Source organism: Carica papaya, chromosome 2 (assembly GCF_054855325.1).
Source record: "Carica papaya isolate Zhongbai chromosome 2, ASM5485532v1, whole genome shotgun sequence".
Taxonomy (NCBI): domain Eukaryota; kingdom Viridiplantae; phylum Streptophyta; class Magnoliopsida; order Brassicales; family Caricaceae; genus Carica; species Carica papaya.
The window spans coordinates 17,868,270-17,894,696 of NC_142310.1; the positions used below are offsets into that span (position 1 = coordinate 17,868,270).

Sequence of the window (26,427 nt, forward strand, 5' to 3'; positions counted from 1 at the left end):
GCTCAACGGGTGCATATGTTCCTTTGGTTGGCTGCTAAAGGAAGATCTTGACGAATTGAGAGAGATACCAACGTCACATGTGCTCGACTGCGGAGTGCAGTAGGTGTGGCGACTCATTGAGGATGTGGATCATGTCCTCAATAATTGCAGCGTGGCTAAACTGCTGTGGTTGAAGATCATACCTACTAAAGCCCATTCAACTTTCTTCTGTGGCATTGTTAATGAGTAATTCGTGCTAAACCTCAAAAACAACTGGCCCTGGTACAAGACAGTTCAAGATTGGAGAGTAATCTTTGGCCTTACTTGCTAGAGCTTGTAGAACTATAAGAATAAGTTTGTTTTTCAAGAAAATAAAAATAGCATCAATGAGTTTACTAAGGATGTGTCCCTCATAACAGATTATACTTTTATGATTAATAATATGATTATTTACTTTTTTTCAGGTATGGCGCACAGGTCAGAAGAACTTATAACTTGGCAAAAACCTCTCAGGGGTTAATGGAAGGTGAACACTAATGGTGCTTATCGTGCAGCCACCAACCTCACCTGCTGTGGCGGACTTATTAGGGATGAGGGTAGTGCCTGTAGCGCCCGGAAAGGGGCCGAAAAAAAAAAAAAAAAGCCACGTCGGCAGCCACGTCAGCAGGCCCGGTCAGCAGTCCCGGCCAACCGGGACCTGCTACGTGGCAAGACCACGTCGTTCCAAAAAAGGTCACGTTGGCGATCCGCGTAGGCACGATCGGACGGCCCAGATCAAGCATGCGATCGGACGGCCCAGATTTAAACGCACGGACGACCCAGATTTAATCAAAAACGGACGGCCCAGATTAAAACAAAATGGACGGCTGAGATCAAAAGGCAAAGGGTTATAAATAGAACCCCCACACCAGACCACAAACCCTAGCTGCCTGCCGCTCGCCGGAGAAGACGAACCAGAAGCCGGCCGCCGCCACCCGCCGCTGCACCGGAGGAATTTCCGACCGCCGATCGAGGTAAATTTCGTACCCCCGACTCGTTTTTCCACGCTGATTCCTCCTGTGGCCAAATCGGAGCCAAAATTCCGGCCAAACGGCCGGGATACACGGCCGAAGCCCAGCGGCGCCGCCGCGCCCCTTCTCGGTTTTTGCCTCCGATGAGGCCCTTCTCGGCCTCCATTTGATGCAATTTTTATATCACCGTGATCACCATTCTTTTCTCTACAGGTTGACAGGAGCCGAATCACCAAAACACGAACCTCGCCGGAGAGCTGCCGCACCCGAGAGCGTCGCCGCCGGTAAGCTCCGTTTTTCCGTGATTTTTTGGCCCCCCGAGGGCCCTAAGGTTGTTTTCTCGCAGGGACCGATGCGAGTGTGGCCGAATTCGGCCGGAAACGGCCGAAAACAGCCAACCTGAAGCGAATCGCCGCCGCCAGCGGCGGTGCCGTCGCCGGAGCACGGCGGAGCCGCCGTGCCGGAGTTGCGATTTGGGCCGAAAGGGGCCCTGGGCCTAATTTGGGATTTTTTGGAATACGTGCAGGTACCAGTAGTGCGTTTCAGTTCCCCGAGGAAAATTCAGGGAAAATTAGGGACAGCCTGCAAGCGCACTGTGAAGCCGTGTTCGGACCCCGAAACGAGTAAGGACCCCTCACCCTATTTCCTATCACGGTTTTAAAGTCCAATAAATGATAAAACGGTATTTCATGAATTAACGAATGTGTGAAATTGCTCAAGGTCGCTAATGGAGCCCGAGTCTAGTGTGTTTGTCGGTTAACTGTTATTTGGCCTGTTTTACAGTTTTAAATACAGCATGAGGTTCGATGTTTTCATTTTATAGTTTCGTGTGCATATTTTACTGTTTTATTGATTATGGATTGAATGACCGGGATATTGGTGCTATATGTTGTCTGTTTGGCATAAATTATCGTTTTACTTGTTTGTATGTGATTGATAATGCTGACTGAGGGAAAAGGAGAATGAAAGATTATGTGAATGAAAATTGTATAATGTGTTCAGCCCGACTAGATATCCTGGGAGATGGTGGACGGATCGAGTCCGTAGGGAACCCTACCGGGATTGTGGTCTCCCATACCGGACGGGGTATGGAGATCTTATGTGTTTTGGCGCCCATACCGGACGGGGTATGGGGACGGCCCGTTTCACCCTCATACCGGACGGGGTAATGAGGTCTATGGTTTGGCACCCATACCGGACGGGGTATGGGGACGACCCTGGAGTTTGATTTCAAGTGTTAAGGATTAACGGGTAGCGGGACCCCTATGGATCCCCATGGATACTAGTGGGCTGGCGAATTAGGAAGATATGTTGTGTAACGATTGAATTACGAAAAGTGTGATAGGTATTATGTTATACAGTTCATATATATGTTTTCCATGATGATGATGATGTTATTGCTTTCGTATATTATTTTATGAATTTCACCGAGGTAAGTAAATGGTAAAGGTTTTATTATCGATAAAAGGATTTGTTGTAAATTATGCTCCATTGGTCTTTTTGTGTTTTCTACCCACCTTTACCTCCGTGACGGTGAGATATCGTGATGTCTTTACTGGGCTAGTATAGCTCATTCCTTATTTAATCATTTCAGATCAAGAGGACATCGTTCCCGAGCCGGTTCCGCAGGAGGACGACGAAGGGGATGCCTAAAGACTCCATAGTCACATTCGTAGTTTTTACTTTCAAGTTTCTCCTTTAGGTAGTTTAATCTTTTATATTTTGTGAGCACGTTTTGGTTTCAGTGTAAGGGATGTTATTCAAATTTTGACCTCGCTTCCGCATTTGATATTTTTGAATATAAATTCCATTTTAAATTTCCGGGGCTGCTACAGTGCCTGCTTGAGAAGTTTCAGCAAGAAGATTGGCAGATGTTCTGTGCTTCAAACCAAACTTTGGGGTGCTCTCGACAGCTTTCAACTCGCTTGGCATGCTGGGTTCTGTAATATTATCCTGAAAATGGATAGTATTTTGGCAGTGCAGTTATTTATTAAGGAAGATTACGGCACTAATGCGCATGCCGCTCTCGTTCGTAAGATCAAGCACTTGCTATTGTTGGGGTGCTCTCGATGGCCTTCAACTCGCTTGGCATGCTGGGTTCTATAATATTATCCTGAAAATGGATAGTGTTTGGGCGGTGCAGTTATTTATTAAGAAAGATTACGGCACTAATGTGCATGTCGCTCTCGTTCATAAGATCAAGCACTTGCTATTATAGGACTAGCAGGTCAGGATCCAACATGTCTTTCGTGAAGGAAATAGATGCGTTGATTGGTTGGAAAATGTTGGTTTCTCTCTACCGATGGGGCTCTATTCTTATGTTTAGATGCCGAATGAATGATTTCCAACAAGTTCTCATTGACGATATCATGGGTGTCTCCTGACTCCGAATGTGCATGACGATCTCTTAATTTTCTTGTAGTTTTTGCCTCTCCTTGTACAAAAAAAAAAAAGTAAAGAAAAGATACCAACTTAATGCAATATACCAAAACCAACATTTTAAGCTAATACTCTAGTCTACTATTTTCCCTTTTGAACTCTTTTATAAACTTATGTTGGACGTCCACTCAAATCAAGCATCAAACATGTTGATGGACATTTGCTTACCAGTCTCATACAAATTATGTTCTTAAGGACACCAATGATGAGCACAAAGACCAAGACCAAGACATTTGTTAGGTAAAAGAAATATTTTTTGGTGGCACTGAAGCAAATTAGCATATTTAAAACTGCTACTAGTTTTATTTTTAGGTCTCATAAACCTGGAGAGGATGCTTTCATGAAGGTGGATTCTGTTAGTAGGTGCGAACCTTGTGGTTTCATATCTAATAACAGGTATCTCACACTTAGATTAAGAGTCTAAAAGTTGAGGAATGTCAATTGTATGTGTTATTTTGGATGCAGGGACCTTTGCTCATGTAGGTTTATTCATACTACATGCTTTGGATTATTTTTTGCCAGCTTGCTACTGAAGTTGCAATCCACAATTTTTAAGAGGCTTTTGTGATAAGATATTGCAGTTGCTCTTGTAAAGAACGTTGACAATTCAATAGTTGAATATATAGAATCATGTAATGGTTGTTTGTGCAACAAGGTACAATAGCAATAGCAGAAGTCAACTTATTAAATGCAGAAAGCTTTTATGCATTTGTTACTTTTTCTGGGTGATGCATTTGTAACTTGAATCTGCAAAATGTCCACTATTAAATATAAATGCCTCTTTAGCCAAAACTATCTTTCTCATTTCTAGCAGTATCCACTTACTGTATATTGTAATGTACAACTGAAAAGGATTCTGAAGAACTTCTACAGCAGATTCTTGACATGAAAATTTAAAAATGAGATAATAGAACTTAAAGAAGCTGACTTCTGAGGAATTTCCGAAAACTTCTGGGAAATGATCCAGGAATAAATAGATCACGGAGATGGAGGATTTAAATGATCTGAAAGAAGATAAGACAACTACTTATGCTTAAAAAAATATCCATTCATTTTCAATTCCTTCGGCTTTTTGGATAGAAATGAGGGCCATGACTTGCAGAAGGAGAAAACAGATTGAAACTTGTGCTGAACTTAGAATTTGGTCTAATACTTTCTCCTATAGAGAAACTACATTGAGACTGATGGGACTTCTAACCCTGTGGACACCATTGCTCCATGTCAAAGCTCCAAATACATATGTTCCATTACTCTGCTTGTACGGTACAAAATCAACCCTATAAGTCATCTTCTCCCCAGTCTTTGTAAAACCCAGTTTTGAAGGAGTAACTGTAATCCTGACACCTGCTGGATAATCGACATGTGCCACATAGACAATCGGTCCTTCACCATAATATGTAACTGTTCGATAAACAGATAAACTTCCATTCAAGCTAGACACACCAATTGAGGGATAGTTAAAATTGTAGGAGGGTTTTGGGGGGTATGAGCAATAAGTTGTCTCTCCTGTAAGGTTTTTCAGCTGTTTAGAGCTTGCACCAGTGCTGCATAGGAACTTGATAATGTCATTGGCATCAAAGTCATAAACAAGCCCAGGATTCAATGCAGCTGTTGGGTTTATATGTCCAGATCCATAGTCGAAAGGATTGGTCTCAGCTTCATCTGGGTCTCTTCTAATTATGTGGTTGGTGTTATCTAGGACAGTAGCTGTAAGAAAATGAGAACATATATATCAGCTGAAAATATGTCAAGTGGGTGCTCATGTCTTATCATTGAATATATTTTGGTAACTATATAAGTGGAATGGATAGGAAGTGATGCCTATTGATCAATTCGATATTACGGTTTCCTTTGTTAAAGTAACAGGAAATACTAGGAAATTTTCAAAATAGAAATAGCTAACCTGTTGTCATGATTGCAGACATTATGGCTGCTGGGCTCAATAAAGGTCGATAAGATCTTATAATCGCAGCAGTTGCAGAAATGTGGGGACAAGACATCGAGGTGCCGGATATTACATTGTAACTGACAGACTGTCCAGCTGTGGCTTCAGTTGCAACTGGAGACCATGCTGCCAAAATATTCAGTCCAGGTGCCGTAACATCTGGCTGCAATTGGAATTTGCATTGTCAGGTCTACCTCATTAAGTCATTATTTGCTTACATTGAAACACGAAGAGACATTCTATATCTAAATGCCCACCTTCCAGAGTTCATAATACATGTATAGATGATATAAGAATTTATAAATTTACCTTAATAATGTCTGGTGTAAGGATGTTGGGTCCCCTAGAAGAGAATACAGCTACTTTTGGTGCAGGTTTGGTGTTGGAAATTGTTATTGTCGGGGATATTCTAGCAACTGGATTTCTGCAATAATAAAAACATTTGTGTCAAATTAGTATTATTCAACTTCATACTATTGTCTTATTGATAGTTAAATTTCAATGTTACTCACTTGTTGGTTGTCATATATAATTGTAGCATTTGTGCTTCCTCTTGGCCTATTAGAGTTGCTGGAATTACAAACTGGAAACCTACATCTTTGGCAAATGGATCAATGAGAATAATTCCAACACCACCCCCTTGTCTTACAACTAAGGCTTTTGCTCTTCTGTTATCCGTGAGAGCCTCAAGTGCACACACCACAATCCGCCCCTTAATTATGGTGGCATCTAGAGTGTTGTTTTTGCAAAAGCTGACATAAAAAGGAGAAGGACCATGTTAAGCATGTTAAGCATAATGAAAGCGAAAATTCAATCAAAGTCCACCAAAACATAATCTGGGTTCCTTGGGTTTCGGTTGTCGAATATTTGGAAGGAATAGTAACTGAACTTTATAAACTATACATATGGATAACATGATTTTTGTTGCTTATCCTGATTTAGGCTGACAGGTAAGAGCCATGGAGGCAGGATACCCTTTTCTTTTTCCTTTCTGTTCTTGCAGCTGATGGCTGTGGTTGGTCAACTTGGTAAGGCTATAATTGAAGTTCAAGGCAAGTCTTTTGCGAATCTTTACGAGAAAATATGAAGCATACCTTGCATTCTTAGCTGGAATTCCTTGGGCAGCTGCTGCACCCCCAGTTATTAAAGCATATGACGACTCCATTTTAAAAGGGTTCAAGGAAAAACCCTGAAAAAGAAAGAAGTTCCTCTTAAATATTGATGTTATATAGCTTCTCCTGCCTCTCACTGAGTATAATTTGGTGGTGAAAGAGTTGTTTCCTAATGGTTACCTTCAAAATTTGTGAATTTCCTAAGTATATATTTGAGTTGAATTCCCTGTCCAGAGAACTTGCAGCAACGGTTAGGATCCAAGGAGCAACATTGCAAGCAGTATTTGGGAAGAAGGAGTTTCCGGCTGAAGCCGAAACAAGTATTCCTTTCTGGAACGCATGGAATGCTCCTATTGAGATCGCATCTTCAAAGTAAATAGGCTGGGGAGGGTCAGGACCAAGGGACAGAGAGATGATATCTACACCATCACTTATAGAATCATCCAAGGCAGAAAGAAGATCAGCATCACTACACAGGTTAAACCAACAAGCCTTGTAAATGGCTAGTCTAGCACCTGGTGCACCACCTCTTGCAGTCCCTCTGGCCATCCCAAACAAACTGGCATTTGCTACCATAGACCCAGCTATTGTTGAGGAAGTATGCGTTCCATGACCATCACTGTCTCGAGCAGACCGGAAGAAAATGCTGTTGAAAGATTCAAGTGGCCCCATTTCTGCCTCGAACCCTTTTGAATAAAACCGAGCACCAATAATTTTCCTGTAAGTACATATGCAAATGTCAATTATTTTGCATGGAGTTTGTAATGTTTAAATGCAATGCACACCTGTTGCAGTTTGATAACGTAAACCTCTCGCCTGGAACACATTCTCCCTTGAATTTTGTAGGAACAGGACCTAATCCTTGGTCATCGTAGCTGTCTGATTCAGGCCAGACTCCTGAAACACAGTTGAACTTGAATGACTAGTGGCAAAAAACACAATGGAGGAGATAGGATTTATATTAATGATTACCAGTATCGATGACACCAACTATAACATCAGATCCTAAGTCCATTTTGAGGTGATTATACTGGTGAATATAATCTACTCCCAGAAAGTCCCATGAATGTGTTGTATGGAGCTTATTCATCCTACTCTCAAAAACAGAAATAACTGGATTTCTCTCTGGAAAAAAATAATATGAGATCAATTATAGGATACGTATATAAATCTATATATATGGTGGGTATTTTGTGGAGAGCATGGAATGATAATACCTGAAAGTTGTTGAGCTTGGCTAGGGGTAAGCACTGCCGAGAATCCTCTAAAGCTTTTGCTGTAATGGTGAAGTGTTGCTTCTTGTGCTGCAAGCAAACTGAAAAAAATTTGAAAAAATTACATGGTTGAAGAAGAAGCATGAATAAAATAGTAAGTTGTGTGGAGTGGCATGCCTCCCAGTGACTGAAGCAAGTAAGTGATGATTAGCTTTGACGACAGATTCTGAAGTAGGGTGTGAGTGTTGCCCCATGTAAACAATGTAATGCTGCAGAGCAATTGAGAGTAATTATAACGGAAGTATAAAAATATTCGAAACCATAAAAGAAAATTTGCTTCAAGTTTTGTGTTTTTGTGATTTCTTCATTAACGTGTAAAAGTACAAAATCAATAGGTTGATTTAGTTGTGTATTAAATATACAAATCATAACTAAGTCCTAAATGGGTTAAGAACATTTAATTCAGACGAATTAACACTATTATTATAAACTTGATAACTCAAACGGAATAACATTACAAGTCAACAAAGTTGCAGGTACAAACAAACAATGTCTTATTTGTACCTTGGTACTTGCATCTGCCCAAACAAGTCCAATCATCCATAAAAGAGTAAGAAGCTTGGAAAAGCTCATCATGAGCAAAATGAAAGAAAGCTTGCTAGTGAGAAGAAAGAGGAGAGAGTTAGTGGGGGTGTTTGGAGGATGCATGTAGAAAGCACTTCTTATAAACCCAAAACAATGATATAATGGTCAGATAGAGATAAGAAGAAGAAGACTAATGCCGGCTCAGTGTAGCATTCATTTTTTGTATGCTTTCCTTTTAATCTGTTGCAATAATCATTTACAACAAAAGGTATAACTTAGATCAAATACATATACTACCAATAAGTCTTATTAACAGACATGTAGATATAATTATATATATATATATATATATGTTATTTTGACCAGTAAAGCCGGCTTTAGGAAAAAAAAAAAAGAAAAAAGAAAGGTAAATACATTTGGCTTCTTGGGTTTTCTAAATAACGTTCATTATATTCTTTTAAAAATGTAGGATCTATATTAACTAAAACTGTAAGATCTTGCTTGTTTGGAGTTGATGTTCATATGTTTTAGAACTTTTGGGAAATACTTTTTTAATAAATCTACATTCTACTTATCATTTCAAGGCCATTAAATATTTCCCCACTTTATTTTGAATTCAATCTTATAAATGAATCTAATTACAATTTAAAAGTTTCATTAATATATTTAATAACTTTTTAGTCTTAATTATGAAGTATAATATTTATACAATTTGTTTTGAAAAACAAATATTTCCTTAGTCATCCACAATATTATCATAAATTTTTTAATACGTTTATTATATAAATAACAAGAAATTTTAATTAGTGTGCTATTTTTCACTTTGCAATAACAATTAGACTTTCAATCAATAGTTAGAATCTTAATATTTTGTTTGAATCATGTTAAATGATAGAATTTTAATATATGATATTTTACGGGCGTGAAAAAATCGTGTTCATTTCTATTTGACTGGTAAATTTTAGAGTGAATTTTTAAATCACCAAATTAATAGTATTTGGTGGACATTCTATTTGTTTCTCATTATATCCCCATCTAATTTAATTAATTTCATATATGTCCAAATAATTAAAAACTCATTAAATTAATATAATAATATAAATAATTATTATTTATTTTATTAAATATAAAATTTTAATTTAATTATATATAATAATTATTTATTTAAATATAAATATAATTATATTAATAAATAATTTTTTTTTTTTTTACATTTTATATTATTTATTATTATATATAATATATAAAATTAAATTAATAATTTAACTAAAAATATAATCATACTATTTTATTATCCAAATATAAAAAAAAATTTATCATATTCAATTAATGTCATTATTATACATTAATTAACCATCACTGAAATTTATCCAAACAAAACCTAAATCATCAAGTGTCCTCCGAAATAGCAAACTAACCCATAAAAGTCCAAATGCCCTCACAAATTAAATGTTAAATTTCTACAAGCTTTATTTAGATGAAGATTTTAAATTTGTTGGCATAAAAATCTTTCAACTAGACCCATATCAACACCGGGTTGGTAAAAGCACCAGTGCTACAAATACATCATCTCCAAATCACTTCCCCTGAATCATGCAGACACAATTTCCAATTATCTTCAACGCAGTATTTTCATTATCTTCTTTACAGAATTTGAACATGCAATTCAACAAGTATCAAACTTCCATTTTCTGTCCAATACAGTAAAGGGAAACCAATCTTCCCCATTTCAATATGCTAACAACATAAAACATCGGATCCAGTAGTGATAAATAAAAGTACAAACTTTGGTGATCGGACTCACTAGTGTGGATCAATGAGATATGACTTCATTAAATCTGTCAACCTTCCTCTCCAAACTCCTTTGTAAATCTCTCATGAACCTCAAGGTCAGATTTACTCACAGTTGGCCTCTGTCTAGCAAGAACCTTATCAAAATCTGTTTTTGTGATGGGGGGTGGAATAATCTGCATTCAACAGTAATCCAGATGCAAGTAATTATCAGGTACTTTTAACATTCAAGAGCGTTGTAGTAATAACAATTTCTAATTTCTTTTATTTCCCTTACAATTTCTTCCAGAAATTTGCTTCACAAAATTCATTTGTTTGTTCTAAAACTTAATATTATTTATTTTTATAATGGTGAACTTAACACAAAGTATCTCCTAGTACATCCAAAGACGCATATTTTCATAAATGAGAAAACACATTTTTTTCACATTCAGCACCTATGTCCAACATCAGACTATAATAAATCAAAGTGATGTAAATAAGCAACAAAACTTAATTGGATTTAAATAATCCTTACATTTGCTGCTAGTCCTTGCGCTGCCAGCTCCTGCATTGTAATTTGGACAGCACCTGGTTGCTTAGGTCCACATGGCACCCACATCCCACTAGGAGACTTGACAAAGAACATGGCATCTTGGGTTTTACGAACAGGCTCAAAGAGGACATCCTTTACCTGTCAGATACAAAACAATGCAAGAATTGCTAAAAGCTGAGGAATTTCTGAAGTATTTACTAATTTCAAAAGAAAAGTGCAGATTCCACTTACACAAACAGATATATCTGAGCCAGAAAATCCCTCTGTCTTGCGCGCCAAGCTTTCAAAATCAGCTTCAGTCAAGTTGTGAGGAGTATCTCCTAAATGCACCTGTAAAAGTTTTTTGAGCCAAAACAACCCCCAGCAGTCATTATATATATTTCCTTCCCTCAACAAGATTTAAAACACAAGAACATTAAGAGGAAGTTCAAGTACTTTGAACATATGTTGCCGAGCCTTCAAGTCTGGTAGAGGAATATATATACGCTTGTCAAAACGCCGCCGAATGGCCTATAATTACCACTGATTAGCAATAGATGCCTAACAGTAATCAGAACTTAAGATACATGTCAACAATTTCATGTGTCCTTTTACCTGATCTAAAGCATATGGTGTATTTGTTGCTGCAAGAACAAGAACCTTCTGATCGTTGTGTCCCACACCCTAAGATATAAAAAGGACATTGAAATTCACAAATATAATTTAAAATAGAGAAAATTCTGCATAAATATCTTCCATACTTAGTAATTTGTATTAGAAGCTGAAGTAGACCTCATTAGAACTTTGCATGGTTCATAACTTAAAATATTGAATTGATAGGAAAAAGGACTATCAACTTCATATGATGCTTAAATAATTAACTACAAACCAATAACAAGAACATGAAAAACAAGAGTTTAGGCTTTCAAACCAGTAACAGTAATCTTAAGTTTACAAAAGGGTCTAGTGGTTTGAGGATATGTTACCTCTCTCAAATAAAGAGAGATACTTACTGTTCCCTTGACAAGCAGAGAGAGACAGAGAGTTACTTTCAAATATATATTATTTTGATGGAAAGGTGCAAATTTCAAACATCACAGAGAGACGTGAACTGCACATCCATTATCAATTAGTAAGCGGAAATAATAATCTGACTTCCCCTAAATTTATGGAGGCACAAAAACAATATACCAACTGAAGATAGATGGGTTAGGGCACGTGACCTGGCGGATTAGGGTTTCTAAAGGGGTTAGGGAGCAGGAGGGAAGAAGGGGATCATAACAGGTGAAACAGGACTGTTGAGGACAAGAAGAGAGGTAAGCAGCCAACCAGTAGGGAAGAAGAAATAATGCCAGAAAGGAGAAAATTCGTGATGATAGAGAAGAAGTCTTTTGACGTGGCTTGTGAAGGAAGGAATACGAAAGGGTTGAGAATAAGTGAAAATGGAAGGAGATTCTGAATAACAATCTCCCTGGAAAAAGAGGTGTTGTGGCTGGTGGATGCTTTGGAGGACTATTACTGAAAAAAAGGAGGCAAATCATGGGGAAAGAACAAGGCAGGACTGCTTCATAACCTTTGGTTTGCTCTCGTTTGGAATAGGATCAAAAGAGATTTTGGTTTTAACTGAAGAAAAGAAGAAGGCTGTTAAACATATTTTCATCTCTGACAGCCCGGGGGCGGGAGGCTGGTGGCAAGTCATTAAGGCTGCATTTGAGCTTGCGGACAGAGAAATCTCCAATCCCGATAGCAGGGAGAAGATGGAAGAAGAGGTGACCAGCAATCAGTGGAATGAAGTACTGCATTGCTCGCACTGTCAGGCGGAGTTCAGAATCAAAGTGGAGGCAACTGGGTCATCTGCAACAGCGGGCAACTCCAAGGGAGATGTGCAAGTAGGACAGAAGGGACCCGGGATGGAAGGGGGGTGGGTCAAGTTTGAAAATCAAATGCTAATAGTTGGCCGGCAAAATAATGGATACCAAAATACACAAGGGCGGGGTCGTTTTGGTAACAACACTAAAAAAGGGTCGAGCATTTACTCTTCCAGGAGGTTAGAAGCAAATGGGCTGAGAATATATAAACAGTACACGTGAGAGGAGAAGGGTAAGTGGATTGAATGGGCCGGACTGTGTACAATTAAAAAGCGGGTTAACGGGTCTAAAGTGAAATGGATATTGAGAAGAAAAGACCCAACCGTTCTGCTCTATTGAGCTAGGAGGAGGGTGACAAAGAGGAAGGTTTCGGGGCAAAGAAGAGGGGCGGAAAATCAAGGAGGTTGAGGAAGGGGAGAGAGTTGAAGGGGTAGAGAAAGAATCTGCGGAGAGTGAAGAAGTTGAAAATTATGGAAGTGTCGGATGAGAAAGAAAGGAGGAGAATCGGGGAGATGGAGGGGAAGGGGATTGCTCGAGAGGCACAAACAGTGATGAGGAGAGGGAGAATGATAGTAGTAATGAGTTGGAACGGGTCATAATCACATCTGAGAATGCAATCGCTGATGTGGAAAGCATGGAAGCAGGGGTTAGTTTTGGTGAAGGCAGGGATCAGCTTGTTGTTAGGAGTGAAAGGGAAAATTGTAAATTGTTCCGGGTAATGCAAAATATCTAGAAAATAAGTAAGATATTAAGAGTTACCTTTGAGGGAATTGAAGACCAGATGATGCACATCATTGAAGAGATCGAAAGGAGGGAGAAATAGAATGGTCCTAATTCGGTTGTGAGGGAGAGGAAGAAAGAGGGGGAAAGAGGGTCTGGGGAATTAAAGAGGTTGCAATCAACAATCAGTTATGATTGCAAAAGGAAAGACAATGGGAAGGAGGGGAGAGCTGTAAAAACAAGAATGATAAGTAAATAATCTCGTGAAATATCTGGAGACTAAATGACAGGAAGAAAAGGGATATTTTGAGAGGATGCTTGAAGAGATGGTAGCCGAACATAATATATCTCTAGGGAGCTAGAGGGTGAAGGAGTCGGGATGGCATATTTTACTAACGAAGTGGACCGCGTGAAGTATTGTGGTTGCCTGGAGGGAGGATATGGCGAGATGTAAGGAGATAATGTTAGGGGAAACAACACTATCATGTGTTCTTGAGAATTGTAAAGGAGGGGAGGTAGGTATTAACAGGTGTGTATTCTTGGGGTACTAAAGCTGAGAGGGCCATTATGTGGAGGGAACTGGGAGAGATTAAAAAGACGTGGGGTAGTAGATGGGTCGGGGAGTAGGGTGCAACTTTAATGTGGTGTTAAGGAGTGAAAGATCAGGGGACCAATTTTCAAATTCATGTGCTAAGGAATTCAAAGAAACCTTGGAAAGGATAGAGTTGGTGGACTTGCCACTGATGGGAAGCAAACGGACGTGACAAATGAGACAAGAGTCTCTCGTTTTCAAGAATTGACCTATTTTTTTCTATCTACAGATTTCTTGATCCATCTCTCAGGATTGTCTCAAAAGGTGTTGCAAAAACCACCATTCGAGTACACTTCTAGATCTGCATCACTTCAGATGGCATTGAATGGAGCCCTATTCCTTTTAGATTTGGTAACAAGTGGTTGAAAGTGGAGAGCTTTAGGAATCAAGAGGACATGGAAAGAGACCAAGTTGATTGGGAAAGCTAGTTATAGGGTGGTCTTCTAGCTAAAGTATCTAAAAGATGAGATCAAAAAGTAGACAAAGGACTTAAAGAAGAGGAGATAATGAATAATATCCTTCGGGAGATCTCGTGGCGCCAGAAGGTTAGAGAGAGATGTATCAAAGAAGGAGATAGGAATATAAGATATTTCCATTGTTTGGCCAACCACCAACGGAGATTTAATTATGTTGATGAGTTGATTGTGGATAATCAAAATATTGAAGGAAACATAGCTATGAGGGAAGAAGCCAATGCCTCTTTTTCAAACTTGTACCAAGAAGATTTTGGGAGAAGACCGAGATTGGACAATATGCTGTTTAAGGAGTTGGATAATGATGATAGAGTCAACCTTAAGAGGGAGTTCATGGAAGAGGAAATTAAAGATGCCCTCAAGTATTTCAATGGTGACAAAACTCCTGGGCTAAAGAGCTTCAATATGAGATTCCTACAGAAATTTTGACAAGTGGTCAAGGAAGATTTAATGAAGGTGTCTAACAAATTTCACAGATCACGGTCATTTGTGAAGTAACTGAATGCTATGTTTATGGTACTCATTGCAAAGAGAGAAGGGACAAGGAATATAAAAGATTTTAGACCTATAAGCTTGTTGAGGTGCATCTGCAAGCTAATATCTAAAGCTTTAACGAAAAGGTTGTCTAATGTGTTGGGTTTAGTGATTAGGGAAAATCAGCATGCATTTGTGGAAGGAAGGCAGATTATGGATGTGGTGATGGTGGCGAATGAATTGGTGGATGGCCTTGTGGGCAACAAGAATGAGGGGATCCTGTATAAATTAGATATAGAAAAATCATATGATTATGTAAGATGGGACTTTGTGGATTACATGTTAAGGAGATTAGGATTTGGGTAGAAGTGGAGAAGATGGATGCATTCGTGTATATCAACTACTTTTGCAGTGATGATCAATGGAGGTCCTTCTTCTATTTTCAAGGCATCAAGAGGTTTAAGACAAGGCAACTCTCTCTTGCCATTACTTTTTATAATGTAATGGAAGCCTTGAACAAATTGATAGAAAAAGCAAAGGACCTGGATTTGCTTCAAGGGGGTTCGGGTGAGAGAAGAAATCAACAAGTAGAAGTCTCTCATCTGTTCTTTGTAGATGGTACTTTTATTTTCTGTCAATTGGAGCAAGGTGATCCCGAGTCTAAGATGTGTACTTCATTGTTTTCAGGCTGCTTTAGGTTTAGACATCAACCTGAATAAATCTGAGATGGTGAGAATTGGTGACCGGGCGGATGACAACACTCTTGCAGGAGTGTTGGGGCGTAAAATGGCAAAGCTCCCTACAAAATATTTGGGGCTATGTTGGTTCTATACAAGGAATTTGGGACATAGGATTCGGTGATAGAACTGTTTGAGAAGAGACTGGCTAATTGGAAGATGAATTTTTTGTCTAAAGGAGGTAGACTTGCACTAAAAAAAGCACACTTTCTAATCTTCCTATATATTATTTTTTGGCGCTCACAATTCCTATGAAGATTGCTAAGAAGTTGTAAGGAATTTAATGTCACTTACTTTGGGGGAATGATGAGGGAAGAAGGAGATACCACCCGGTGAAATGAAAGGATGTGAATAAGCTTGTGGGGCTCGGGGGTTTGGAGCTTCGGTCTATAGTTGAGATAAATATGGCTCCACATGGTAAATGGATCTGGAGATATCTGAAGGGGAATGATAGATTATGGAAGAGAGTTATGGAGGCCCATTGGGGGAAATTGGAGGACAGTGATTCTTGGGATGCAACAGGTAGATCTCATGGTTTGAGTTTGTGGAGGAAAAGTAGCTTGGGTAGTGGAAAATTTCTTCAATGTGTTGAGTGAAAGTTAGGGAGGGGGGATAAAATCCGTTTTTGGTCGGATGAGTGAGTTGGGGGTCAGATCCGTTTGCACAAATTTTTATCATTGCAAAGGGGAACATCTCAATGGAGGGGTTTGGGGTTGGGAGTTGGAGGGGGGGAATGGCAGGGGCTGGAGTTTTGATGTGATTAGGAACCTCAATGATTGGGAGGTAGGAGAATATGAAGCTTTACTCCATTTACTATATGGTGTATAGGTGAATTCGGATAGGAACTAACTTTTGCTGGAAACTGAAGAAAAATCGAGAGCTCACTGTTAAGTCATTTTATGAGCTGCTGATGGCTGAGTGACATGAGGGTGGATTGTTTTCCTGCCAAACAGATTTGGAAGGCCCAGGCTCCACCAAGAATTGCTTTCTTTGCGTGCGAGGCAGGTAAGGAGTGCATGTTGACTAGTAACAACCTGATGAGAAGGGGCAGAATGATGGTCAATGGTTGCTACTCATGTAAGCAAGCGGCTGAGACTTGCAACCACCTTCTTTTATGTGTCTTACTGCATGTAACCTTTGGTCTATGATATATGGTCTTCTTGGAATTAGCTGGGTTATGGTAGGCTCGGTGAAGGAGGTGATTTGGACTTGGGGGGAAGTTTGTAAAAAGAAAAAATTATAGAGTTAATTCTTTTAACTGTCTTTTAGGTGGTATGAAAAGAGAGAAATAGAAAAGCTTTTGATAGGGTGGAGAATAATATGTCAAAGATTAGGGATAGACAACTTCTTTATTTTGCCTCTATTTTTTTAGGATATGACATGTATACGATGAAGAATATTGGACATGTTATAGATAATCTTACTGATTTGTGAATATCTTTTGTACATGGGATACACCCTCTTGGTGCTATAGAATTAATATACTGTTTATACTTTTTATTTCAAAAGAAAAAGGCCAACCGAAGACATAGCATAATATGTCATTTCTAAATTGTGACAAAAGCATGGATAAGCAAATCACTTAATGTTGTAAGCTATTTGGTTCCCAATTAAGTAAAAGAGCGCTACCATCACCCAGAACATGCACATAACTGCAACTCTCTCCCAGAAAGAAAGAATAAATAAGCACATGCAACAATTGCAGGAGTATGCATGCCACCTGCCTCCAGCTCAAAGGCACAACAAATTAAATTGGCCCAGTATAAGGCTCCTATTTGGGCCTACGTTGCCCACTACAGGCTCACTTTGCCTAGGCTGAAATGACCCATGCCATTTCAGTTGGCAAGCTATTCGGACTTGAACCTCTATGTGCAAGGTCTAGAGCAAAACTGATAAACATCGGCAAGGAACTAATGTAAACCAAGGAGAAGGCTACTTGAATTAGCTCAGCCTCTTTCAATCAAGAGTCTTACATAATTAATCATGGGAATCCTTATGCAGACCAAGGAGCCAATAGGATCAAGGGGCCAGGAAGGCTGTGAAATCTTCAATGTCCCTTATATTGCATTTAGTTCAAGCCAATTTTATTCTCATCCAATTCCTAGATCCTAATTATTTGCTATGTTGAACATAATCATAATTTATGCATTTCATGCATAATTAAATTAACTCTTCTTCTATCTCTAATGCTGTAGCAATGGATTTTGTATTAGCACCCGTCAGATAGGAATCACAAAAACACTTTATTTGAATTGGACATTCAATTGACATGGATTTAGGTTGTTATTTTAATTCAAAAATTTTCCATATTTCAATTACATTCTAATTAATATTCCATATAACTAGAATTTAAACCAAACTCACCACTGTAACAAAAATATCAAAATTACAAGCTGATATCTATTCAATCAATCAAATAATGATTTAGCACATTTCAAGTTACACAACCTAAAAGAAAAAGATGACCCTTCATGCCTTCAATCCAATAATAATTCCTCATTTAAAACAAGAACGTGGACTACTTTAGGCCAAGAGCTATCTTTTTTGTCTAATCAATTCATGGACCCAAACAATCAACCTGAAAGTCCATGTTGAAAAAATAATACTGTAAGGCAGTGCCTTGGACCTAATCATTGCATATGTTTAACTGTTCCCTTTCCCATAAATATTTCATAAGACAGCAGCGGGGATTATGGAAAGTAAAAGTTCATTCAAGATTTTAAATTAATCATAATAGTAACTATGTGACAAGCAAACATGATTGTGAACTTTATACATGGAAAGCAGTTACAAGTAAAAGAAAGAGGTTAAACAAACAGAAAAGCATAAATTCAAAGAAAAGCTTAAAATTATTTCAAACTGGTTTGCTGTTCCCTTTCCGAGAAAATAGTTTCCTAGGCTGGCAGGGGTAATTCTGGAAAGCAAAAAGTTCATTTGAGGTCTTAAATTAATCATAACGGTAACCATGTGACAAGGAAATATGTTTGTGAACTTTATACATGGAAAGCTGTTACAGTTAAAGAAAGAGGTTGAACAACCAGAAATAAAATAATTTTAAAGAAAGCTTAAGATTATTTCAAGCTGGTTATGCCACACAAAAATAAATACCTGCATCTGCACAAGAAGTTCTGTTTTAATACGTCTTGAAGCTTCACTCTCATTGCCCTCCCCACGCTGCCCACATAATGAATCAATTTCATCAATGAAGATTATGGATGGAGCACTTTCACGGGCCATAGTGAAAAGGTTTGAAACTAGCTTTTCACTTTCACCCATCCACTTTGACACCAGGTCTGATGAGGAAACACTAGTGGATGGAAAAGGAAAAAATTAAAGATTAAAGCCTGATGCATGCACAAGAAACAATTTAAGGGCCTGAACTACAAGAACTGAACATTAAACTGACTAGTATGAGCAGAAAATGGGCTATAAAAATAGAAGGAGAAGTAAATCTGATATGCTTATAAGTTGATACACACGAGTCTCAAAAAGAAATTTCACAGACAAGATGATATACACTAGCTGATGGAGTAGATGGTTCATTGACAATGCAATAGCACAACTTCTTAATGTTTATGGACATGAAATATGAGAAATACGTACACTGGCCATATAGTTGTATGGTCAAGCAAAACACATAAGTTGATAATGGACGAACATTAGTTGCTTAGCCACAGGTACAATAAACTATCAATTATAATGAAGCCAGAGTGGACGTAAAATATGGTGCCTAGCCACACAATAAAGTATAAAAAAACGGAGTGATAATGGACGTCAGTTGCCAAACTACATAAAAGAAAATAACAACTATATGAAGTGAAAATGGAACTATTATAACAGCTCAAAGAATTAAACGGCAGTAGTATCCTAAAGTTTATGCTTCAACTACATTATGGTGTTGATCGTTCTAGTTTGATTTGTTTACCTGTGGTTCATATTCAGAGAAATGACAATGCAGAAAGAGGTCCAAATAAAGGGGCCAGATACAGCACACTATCTTTGGGAATCTAAGGCATGTTTCTATTATTCGGGCATTGTTGTAATTTTGGGAGGACTCTTTTCCCTATATACATTTACCTTAATCTGTTCATCTCACGCTGATAATTTCTTTTATAGGATTAGAATATAATAGGTCATATTTGATTTCCTAACGACATTCACCAGAAGATTATCTTTTCCTAGAGAATATGTAAGTTACTAAACAGCCAACAAACTAGGCAAATTAACATGTATTACATAAAAATATTTCTAAACTTCTAAGATCATTACAACTCTGGCAGGACTTATCATCCAAATCCTAGAAAGCCCAGATGGTAATATTGCTAGCCTGAGCAAATGAGCTTAGTAAAAGTTTCCCAAAATGTGAAATTGGGAGTCCGAACCATAGAAATCTTAAATTATAAGCACAATTTGATATAAAATCTCTTATAAAAAAGAAGCTCTTAAGGTGACCAATCATGTTTCCAATCAGTCACTAAAAGGCATAGAAGCCACAAGAGAAGGGAACAAATTCTCCACTTTTCTTTTATTGTAGACCAGTAAACAAGAGATTGAAACACTAGCTACCGTGTTATAATTATGTTTTTCCCTTTCATTTTAAAGACCAACAAAGAACAGATTGAAATGCTAACTACTGAGTTATAATTATTACAAAAAGTCACAAACTCATATCTGCTCAGGGAAACTATCTAGAGATGGATGGAACCAATTCACCTTGAAAGCCAAATCAAGGTTTCTGTTATTATTCTTTCATTATCATTAGGACTAACATAATAGGATAATTGATATCTGAATTTTAGACCATCGAGATAGAAAGGAAATGAGAGATTGCATCACAAACATCATGGAACTTCTGACAAAGTAACGGCAGTTTTCTCAAGACATACACCACGTAGTACAAAAGTATGATATCAATATTTGCACAGTAATAATTGTCAACGTTAATTCTTACAGCCCAAGCATCAGCTTTCATTTTACCTGAAAAGTTATAATATTAGATAAGCACACCATGTAAGATGCTAGGACAGCTGATATTAAAATCCAGAACAGTTTCTTGTAGACAAATAAAATCTTCAATCGAATATTTCATAATTGAATATTACCTGAAAAATGTTGAATCAGCTTCAGTTGCAACAGCCTTTGCCAGGTAGGACTTTCCAGTCCCAGGTGGCCCATACAATAGAAAGGCTCTCCATGGTTGTCTCTTTCCTATAAAAGATCAATAAGTTAACTTTGAACTTGAAAAAATAGGAACATAAATGTTAAATTCTGATATAAATCGAACAAATCGAATAAAGCAGCAAATACAGGATGTATGGTAACAACATTGAGTTTCTCCTTTCCAGCCTGATACATCCCATAAAGCGAACTAATATGAACTTTACCAATAGAAATGAAACAAGAACATCACAATGTTCCAATTATTCCATTATTTTCTAGGGCAGACTTAAGTGAAGATATTGAAGCAGCTAAACATGCAAACTCATTACATATAAGATTGCTAACAAATTGCAAATTATTGAACAGGAATCCAGAAATACACAGCACCATAACCTAGACATAATGTGCACGGCAACAAAGATAATATGGTCAAAAAGCAGGGTCCACGAATAGCATGGTAGTGTTCCTGGAATAAGATACAAACCCTAATTGCAAATACAACAAAATTAAAGGCATTCCAGAAAAGCTGAATTTATACTAATTTGAAATCCAATTAACAGGCGCTGATAGAATTACAAGTTACAAGATATAAGATAGATGCAACCCGTAGGATTAGAATCCAACTGACAAAAGAAATAAAACCCATGGAAACCAGGATTGAAATAAAGTAGAAACCCTTACCGGTGAAAAACTGAGGGAACTTAACAGGCAAAATAACGGCCTCCTGCAAGGCCTGCTTGGCGCTCTCGAGGCCAGCAACATCGCTCCATTTGACGTTGGGCTTCTCCCTGATGATAGCGGAGTTCAAGCCAGCCCGAAGCTTGGCTTGCTCGGGGTCCTCGCCATCGCCTCCCTCTCCCCCGCCATCCTTTGGCTTGGTCTTAGGCCTGGTAGCTACGGCAGCGTCCCCGTTAGAGGCAGGACCTGCGCCGCCATCGTCAAGAACTGCGCGGATCTCCTCGGCACGGCGGAGATACTCGGTGAATTTCTGAGTGATTGCTTCCTTGATCTTAGGGTTCTTCTCGTACTTCAAATGGGTCTTGAAGTACTCGAGGGCATTCATGTAAAGAGGGAAGGCCTTGCTATAATTTCCCGCATTATCCTCTTGCACCGCCTGCTTCACGTATTCTATGGCTTGTTCCTTGAAATTGCTATACATATTCTTCCCTTTTTCTTTATCTGTTCGCTTCTTCTCAGACTTTCTTGACGTTTTCAACGAAATCGCATTGGATTAGCAAAATCGGAGTCCAGCCAAACAGGGGAACCCTAGAATCGCGTTGCATCCATGATACTTTTTTTGTTTTGTTTTCCTGGGGAAAGTACGATGGATTTGAAATTGAAGAATAGTAAAAGGGTATGAGATGATGATAAGTTAAAGCAGAGAGGGATCGATAAACGATGAACAAGAGAAAGCAAGATTTGAGAAGAAGAAAATGGAGAGGTCTGAGTCGTGGTGCTTTTTCTTGGAAGATTACTTGCAACAAATTATTATTTTCTTCTTCAAACTATTTTCTATAAATATTATAATTTAGTCTTAAATTTGTAAAATTATTTATTTTATCAAAATTTATAATAATTCTTTAATTTTTATTTTTAAATAATAATAATGTTTTATTTTTAACATTATTTTTATGTTACTCGAATAACATAAGAATAAATTTTTCCATTATGTAAAATATCTACAAAAACTTACTTACAGACAAATTTTTTTTTTATATTTCTTATTAAAATAACAAATTTTATATTTGATATCTTTATTAAAATTCTTTTAAATTATTTTTTTATTATAGTAGTAAAGATATGGCTAAATATAATTTAATTTATATATATTTTTTATAAACGTAATTCTTAATCTTTTTTAGTTATTTTAAACATTTAATTTTTTTTATTTTTAATTAAAAATAAATAAATAGTACAAATATATTCAATTATTATTAATAATTAATTAACGAATGTTACTCTTCGAATTATTTTTTAAAATGTTTAAATGCTGTAAAATTATTTTAAATTTTTTTGTTTAAAAAAAAAGGACCTTTGACCATAAATAAAATAAACGTTGAAAATTAAATTGTAATAAAAAAAAATCCAAAATTAATTTGAAATAAATATCAAATTTTAAGAACTAATTTAGTGATTTGCTCTAAAAATATTAAGGATAATATTTGTATTTTGTTGATATTTATAATATTGATGTCTCACTATAATTATTATCTAAAACTATTTAATTAATTTTTTTTAAAAAAAAATATGTAATATAAGCTGATATTTCAATAATACAACAGAATTTTTATATAGAAATTTGTTCAAAAAAAATTAACAAATCAACTATTAATATGATTATAGAAATGAGATTTAAAATAACTTGATATTTTATGTTGAGGTATAAATTATTGTATGGATTTAATATTTTTCAATCCAAAATTTTTTATAAATCTCATAAAATGGATAAAATAGTATTCTTTATGCAACTAAATATATTATAAAAATATTAAATTAATAAAGTAGATTAGCCTTCTATCAAACAGTATAAATGTAACGACCCCGGAAATTTAAATGAAATATATGTATTAAAAATGTCAAATGCAGAAACGAAATAAAATTATTGATTAACATTCCTTACACAATAACCAAAACGTACTCAAAACATGAAAGAACAAACTAACTAAAAGAGATACTCGAGATAAGAACTATAAATATAGCTATGGAGTCTTTAGGCGTCCCCTTCACCGTCTTCCTGCGGAACGGGCTCGGAAACGATGTCTTCCTGATCTGAAATAGTTAAATAAGGAATGAGCTACACCAGCCCAGTAAAAACATCACACTATCTCATCACCACGGAAGTAAAGGTGGGTAGAAAACAAAAATAACCAATAGAGCATAATTATAACAAACTCGTTTATTAACATAAAAATCTTTACTGTCCACTTACCTCGGTGAGATCCATGAAAGTAACATATGAAAACAATAACATTATCATTATCATGTAATCATATAAACTTTATAACATAACACTTATCATGCTTTTGCATTTCAATCATCAAACAACATATTTTCTTCTTTTACCAGCCTACTAGTATCCATGGGGATCCATAAGGGTCCCGCTACCCATGAACCCTTAACATTTATAACCTGATTCCAAGGCCGTCCCCATACCCCGTCTGGTATGGGCGCCAAAATCATGAACCTCAATACCCCGTCCGGTATGAGGGTGAAACGGGCCGTCCCCATACCCCGTCCGGTATGGGCACCAAAACACATAAGGTCCCCATACCCCGTCTGGTATGAAAGACCACGTTTCCGGTAGGGTTCCCTACGGACCTGGTCCGTCCACCATCTCCCAGGATATCTAGTCAGGCTGTCCACATTGTCCATTTATCAATTCACATAATCTTTTTGCCTTTTTCCTTAATCACAATCATCAAATCATACACAACATGTAAACCAGTAATTGACACCAAATAAGACAACACACTATCGGGTTCACCATAATACAAACCCAAAATAAAGAAACCATAGTTCATGCATACGAGACCATAACATAATTACATCAAACATCATGCTGCATTTAATACTGGAAATTAGACCAAACAATAACAGACCAATACTGTATCAGACTCGGGCTCCATTGGCAACCTTAATCAATTATACATCTATAAAGTCACAAAGTACAATTTAATTATTTATTTAGTTTTAATACCGTGGTAGGAAACAGGGTGAGGGGTCCTTACTTGTTTCGAGGTCTGAATACGGCTCTACAGTGCGCCTATAGGCTGTCCCTAATTTCGCTGAATTTTTTCCAAAAAACTGAAACGCACTACCGGTACCTGCACGTGTCCCAAAAAATTCCAAATCAGACCTAGGGTACTTTTCGGCCAATATCTCAATTCCGGCACGGCGGCGGCGATTCACCTCTGGTTGCCCGTTTTTGGCCGTTTTCGGCCGAATTCGGCCACACTTGTATCGGTCCCTGCGATAAAACAACCCTAGGGCCCTCGGTGGGCCAAAAAATCACGAAAAACCGAAACTTACCGGTGGCGGTGCTCTCGGGTGCAGCGGCTCCTCCGGCGTGAGTCGTGTTTCGATGTTTGGCTCCGATCAACCTGTAGAGAAAAGAACGGTGATCACAGTGGTATAAAATTTGCATCGAACGGAGGCCGGAAAAGACCTCAACGGAGGCAAAAATCGAGAAGGGGCGCGGCAGCGCCGCTGGTCTTCGGCTGGGTTTTTCGGCCGTTTGGCCGGTGGTTTGGCTCCGGTTTGACCATAGGCGGACTCAGCATCGAAAAACGAGTAAGAGGGAGAAAATTTACCTCGATCAGTGGTCAGAAACTTCCCCGGTGCAGCGGCGGGTGGCGGCAGCCGGCTCCTCCAGCGTTTGGTTCTTCTTCTCCGGCGAGGCACTGGCGGCTAGGGTTTTTGTGGTCAGGTGTGGATGGGGTTATTTATACCCTTTTCCTTTTAATCTCAACCGTCCATCAAGATTAAATCTGGACAGTTCGATCGCGATTTAATTGGATTAAATCTGGGCCGTCAATCGCGATGCAATCTGGGCCGTCCGTGCCTGATTGAATATGGGACGTCCGTGCGCGTGAATCTGGGCCGTCCGTGCGCGCAGGAACGGATCTAGGCTGTCCGATCACGCGCACGCGGATCGCCCACGTGGCCCATCCCCTAGTCAGCGTTTCCTTGCCATGCAGCGCGTCCCGATTGGCCGGGGCTGCGACCGGGCCGTTGACGTGGCTGCTGACGTGGTGCTGACATGGCACAACTTTTCTAAATTGCGTTTTGACCTCCGGTTTCTGATTTTCTTTTCAAAAACACCCCTATAATCTAAATTTTTACCCCTTTTTTTTAAAATCAATTTCAATTAAATCCAAATAATATTTTTACCCAATTTTATCATTATTATTATTTTTATTTTCATAAAATTAAATTAAATTAAATCAAATTAAATTAATTAAAAATAATAAAAAAATTCAAATAATTAGAAAATAAAAATAGTAACACTTGGGTGTTACAACTCTCCCCCCCTTAAGAAATTTGGTCCCCTAAATTTGCCTCTTACTTTTGGACGAACAAATGGGGATACTGGACTCTAAATTCTGATTCTAGCTCCCAAGTAACCTCCCTGGGCGTGTGGTTCTGCCACACGACCTTTACAAATGATATTTCCCGGTTGTGGAGTATTCTGCTCTTTCGGTCCGTGATACCGACTGGTACTTCTTCATAAGACAAGTCCTCTTGGAGTGGAAGCGGTTCATGAACCAAGACATGAGAAGGATCCGGGTTGTACTTACGTAGCATGGATACGTGGAACACGTTGTGGACTCTAGAGAGCTCTATAGGCAGCAGTACCAATTCTGTCTAAGATTTCAAAGGGTCCAATATATCGGGGGTTTAATTTTCCCTTCCTGCCGAACCTACTAATTTCTTGAAAGGAGTGACCTTAAGAAACACCTGGTCGCCTTTCTCAAACGCTAGGTCTCTCCTCCAGGTATCTGCATAACTCTTCTGCCTACTCTGAGCTGTCTGAATGTTCTTCTTGATTTTAACTATCTTGGACGTGGTCTCCTCTACCAACTCCGGGCCGAACAATCTTCTATCACCCACTTCCTCCCAACAAATCGGTGATCTGCATGGGCGCCCATATAACGCCTCATATGGAGCCATGCCGATGCTTACTTGGTAGCTGTTGTTGTAGGCAAACTCTATCAGGGGTAGATGGTCGTCCCAATGGCCATTGGAGTCAAGGACACAAGCTCGGAGCATATCCTTAAGCGTACGAATTGTCTTCTCTGATTGTCCATCAGTCTG

At 38.1% G+C, this 26,427-nt stretch overlaps 2 protein-coding genes across 2 annotated transcripts; both read right to left on the bottom strand.

The window, feature by feature from the left end:
- Nucleotides 1–4,587: 4,587 nt before the first annotated feature.
- Nucleotides 4,588–8,391, bottom strand: LOC110817268 (subtilisin-like serine-protease S). Its single transcript, XM_022045725.2, has 11 exons — nucleotides 8,264–8,391; nucleotides 7,877–7,968; nucleotides 7,703–7,800; nucleotides 7,458–7,610; nucleotides 7,271–7,382; nucleotides 6,666–7,203; nucleotides 6,468–6,562; nucleotides 5,886–6,125; nucleotides 5,683–5,797; nucleotides 5,332–5,536; nucleotides 4,588–5,135 (listed from the first exon to the last, which is right to left on the bottom strand). The coding sequence occupies exons 1-11, from the start codon at nucleotides 8,333–8,335 to the stop codon at nucleotides 4,588–4,590; spliced, it is 2,268 nt and encodes a 755-aa protein (XP_021901417.2). The 5' UTR covers nucleotides 8,336–8,391.
- Nucleotides 8,392–9,896: 1,505 nt separating this feature from the next.
- On the bottom strand, nucleotides 9,897–22,115 carry SKD1 (AAA-type ATPase family protein). Its single transcript, XM_088213488.1, has 8 exons — nucleotides 21,295–22,115; nucleotides 20,556–20,661; nucleotides 18,562–18,760; nucleotides 11,205–11,273; nucleotides 11,046–11,120; nucleotides 10,842–10,940; nucleotides 10,593–10,748; nucleotides 9,897–10,251 (listed from the first exon to the last, which is right to left on the bottom strand). The coding sequence occupies exons 1-8, from the start codon at nucleotides 21,770–21,772 to the stop codon at nucleotides 10,126–10,128; spliced, it is 1,308 nt and encodes a 435-aa protein (XP_088069614.1). The 5' UTR covers nucleotides 21,773–22,115; the 3' UTR covers nucleotides 9,897–10,125.
- Nucleotides 22,116–26,427: the final 4,312 nt, after the last annotated feature.

What these genes read in the sequence shown, in the direction of transcription:
- SKD1 (XM_088213488.1), bottom strand. Translation starts at nt 21,772, where the DNA reads ATGTATAGCAATTTCAAGGAACAAGCCATAGAATACGTGAAGCAGGCG. An exon ending in CACCATATGCTTTAGATCAG is followed by an intron (nt 11,121 to 11,204) that starts GTAAAAGGACAC and finishes TGGTAATTATAG; the next exon opens with GCCATTCGGCGGCGTTTTGA. An exon ending in CTCGGCAACATATGTTCAAA is followed by an intron (nt 10,941 to 11,045) that starts GTACTTGAACTT and finishes AAACTTTTACAG; the next exon opens with GTGCATTTAGGAGATACTCC.
- LOC110817268 (XM_022045725.2), bottom strand. Translation starts at nt 8,335, where the DNA reads ATGATGAGCTTTTCCAAGCTTCTTACTCTTTTATGGATGATTGGACTT. An exon ending in CTTGCTTCAGTCACTGGGAG is followed by an intron (nt 7,801 to 7,876) that starts GCATGCCACTCC and finishes AATTTTTTTCAG; the next exon opens with TTTGCTTGCAGCACAAGAAG. An exon ending in TTATATATGACAACCAACAA is followed by an intron (nt 5,798 to 5,885) that starts GTGAGTAACATT and finishes TTATTATTGCAG; the next exon opens with AAATCCAGTTGCTAGAATAT.